The sequence below is a fragment of the Triticum dicoccoides genome, chromosome 2B, assembly GCF_002162155.2.
Source record: "Triticum dicoccoides isolate Atlit2015 ecotype Zavitan chromosome 2B, WEW_v2.0, whole genome shotgun sequence".
In the NCBI taxonomy this organism is placed as follows: domain Eukaryota; kingdom Viridiplantae; phylum Streptophyta; class Magnoliopsida; order Poales; family Poaceae; genus Triticum; species Triticum dicoccoides.
Window position 1 is genome coordinate 599,122,420 of NC_041383.1, and position 3,017 is coordinate 599,125,436.

The following is a 3,017-nucleotide window of genomic DNA, read 5'->3' on the forward strand; positions in this document are numbered from 1 at the left end:
TAGCTAGTGTTGCCAAACAAGAAGAGGCTCTTAAGACTGGTGTGTGTGATCCAGGCTGTCCATGGAGACTTCCAGGGCAGATGGCCAGAAGATCTGGTTCGCGAGTCCATGTCACGGGTAATTGCTAGGACGGTAGCTTAGGTGTCTCGGTGGTTAGGAAAGGGTAAACCTCTTGGTGTAATATTTGGCATTGGCATAAGATATACACCTACCATGGAGTGAGGAGTGATTAGCCCGTACTGTGGCAACAGAGAACGGCAGGACGCTGGCAGTAATGGCCTAGCTACTTGGTACTGGTCGTCCATGCTTTCGGCTCTAATTAAGGGACTGCTTGCATCTGGTGAGTGCTGGCTCCTAACCGTGAGCAATCCATAGCTGTCACGACACCGGACGGCGGGAGGGCCGCATGTGTCGGTCGCCGCAGAGATTTCGACCAACCTCTTCGGGGCGGGTCGGGTCGACCGGGAATGTATCGGGTGCACCGGTCGCCCGTTACACATTAAAAAATGTTCGAAAAAATCCGGAAAAAAAATCTAATGCATTGACACAACATCAATGTACGTTGTCACAAAAATTTAAATCAACATTTGAAACATTGCTCGAGATATAAAAATAACAAATTTGACACTGAATAGTACATAACACAAGTTGGGCTTCATTTTTGGCCCATTAGCACATTGAGGTCAAATTTGTCATTTTTGTATCTTGAGCATTGGTTGAATTTTGATTTAAATTTTTGCGCCAACATACATTGATGTTGTGTCGATACACTAAATTTTTTGTGGATTTTTCTGAATATTTTTGAATGTGCAACAGGGTCCGGTGCACCTAGCACCAATTGCCTTGGTGCACCAGATACGTTCCCCGGATCGACCAGGCTCGGCCTGAGCGTACGGTTCCGGGGGCGAGCTCGCTTCAAGCGTTGAGCACGAACACGTTGCCATCATTCGTCCTCACGTGCACGCGTAATCTAGGAAGCAATGAGGCGTTTGCGTTCATGGCCTCTTGCGCAACAGTGCAAGCGATGCAATCCGTACTGTTAACCCCTCGAACTCGCCACGTTACGTAGCTTGTTTATGCAAGGTGTGGTCTCTCGAGGGTGAAGGGTAGGAACCCCTGCCATGAACCCTCCCGTGCGAATACGCGCGGCTTGCATTGCATTGCATTGCATCCATCGATCATTATTGGCGCGAGGACCCACACTGGGCGGTAAGAAGGTTCATTCATTTGGTCACGTGTTCGCCATCAGATCTGAGCCTCGCACGCACCATCGGATCGTCGCGCTATATATAACGTCGCCGCAGCTCTCGCCACCTCCACCCACCATTGCCAGCGCCAGTGCTCCCAGAGTCACAGAGAGCGAAGCTAGAGCAGTGTAGTTGGCAAAGAACGCAAGGGAAGGCGCGGGAGGAAGCTAAACTGCTGTTAGCAATGGCGCTTGTTCCTCTCCTCCTCTCGCTGCTCCTCGTCTCCTGCGCCGCGCAGTCGCCGGCCTCGTCGCCGTCCGCGTCCAAGGCTGCTCCGGTCGGCGCCTTCCCGCCGCAGACATTCGCCGCGGCGCCGACCACGGTCAAATCACCGCCGCAGGCCTCCTCGCCGTCGCAGGTGTCTGCAGCGCCGCCGACGACCTCGGCCGCCTCGCCGTCACAGGTGTCTGCGGCACCGCCGACGTCCTCGGCCGCCTCGCCGTCACAGATGTCTGCAGCACCGCCGACGACCGTCGCTGCCTCGGCGCCACAGGTGTCTGCCGCGCCACCGACTGTCGCTGCCTCAGCGCCGCAGGCTGCTGCGGCAGCTCCGCCGACAACGGCCGCCTCGCCGCAGCTTGCTGCCGCGTCAGCTCCGACAAAGAGCTTCGCCGCTGCACCACTCACCGCCACGTCGCCTGCGGCGTCCACTGTTGCCTCTCCGCCATTCACTGCCACGTCACCTCCACCTGCCACCTCCTCGCCACCCGTCTCTGCACCCCCTCTCGTAGTGACCGCAGCGCCTCCGGCGATGCCACCTACCGTCGCCGCGCCGCCTCCGGCCCCTGTGGCCGCACCCATGGCCACACCACCAGCCACCGCGCCTCCCGCAATGGCTCCGTCTCCCCTGCTCATGGCTCCCGTGGCATCGCCCATCGTCCCGCCAGCGACGGCCCCCGCACCGGCGCCCATGTCACCGGCACCGGCGCCCATGTCACCTGCACCGGCTCCGATCTTCGCCCCGACTCCGTCACCCACGATGGCACCGGAGCCGGCGCCCACCATGGCGCCCGAGCTGTCGCCCATCATGGCCCCTTCGCTGTCCCCGCTCGGCTCGGCGGGCCCCGCGTTCGCGCCCGTGGCAGAGGAGGACTCGGCGGCCGGGAGCGCGCGCGCCGGCGTCGCCGCGCTCGTGGCCATGGCGGCTGCAGGGCTCGTGGTCTTGTTTTAATTGAGCAGAGCAGGGCTGGTTTACTTTGGTGATCTTGTTTAGTGTTACGTTACACGAGCGTGTTGTCCCGACGACGTTCTTTCTGGACGTCGCATGTACTGCGAATTCTTTCTTGGTGTACTGCACATTATTGGTCATTTGTTTATTTCTTCTTATAAATATATGGATGGATGATATCTCAGATGTACCATGTACAACTCCGGTGGTTGCACATTGCATCCCCACGCTGCGTATGCTTTCTCACTCGCTTACTTACTTGGCATATGATCGTTGTATACTATTCTTGTCGGTGCAAATTGTGGTTCAGTAGCTTGAACACCTGAGATGCGCGTTCACTTCAAGTGTCGAAACTCACAGCGCGTGTACGACCCATGCAAATGTGGGCCGAGGAGGAGCACGGGACACTTTCGTATCAGAAACATGATCTGTAGGGTCAGAAACTTTTGCTGTGGAATGGACACGGCAGGCCAAGGCCGTATCCTGCATTCCGCTGCTCACGGAGGCTGACGAAACAGGGAAAAGTTACATGTGCATTTCACGGCTCACACAGCAGATGGCACACGCATCACGCCTAGCGATTGCACGCTCCGGGGCCAAGC

At 57.4% G+C, this 3,017-nt stretch overlaps 1 protein-coding gene across 1 annotated transcript; it reads left to right on the forward strand.

The window, feature by feature from the left end:
- The first annotated feature begins 1,318 nt into the window (after positions 1-1,318).
- On the forward strand, positions 1,319-2,615 carry LOC119365101 (lysine-rich arabinogalactan protein 19-like). Its single transcript, XM_037630702.1, has one exon. It carries the CDS (start codon positions 1,432-1,434, stop codon positions 2,416-2,418), a length of 987 nt encoding a protein of 328 aa, XP_037486599.1. The 5' UTR covers positions 1,319-1,431; the 3' UTR covers positions 2,419-2,615.
- Positions 2,616-3,017: the final 402 nt, after the last annotated feature.

Excerpts from the sequence above, each read along its gene's own strand:
- LOC119365101 (XM_037630702.1), top strand. The coding sequence starts at position 1,432 with ATGGCGCTTGTTCCTCTCCTCCTCTCGCTGCTCCTCGTCTCCTGCGCC.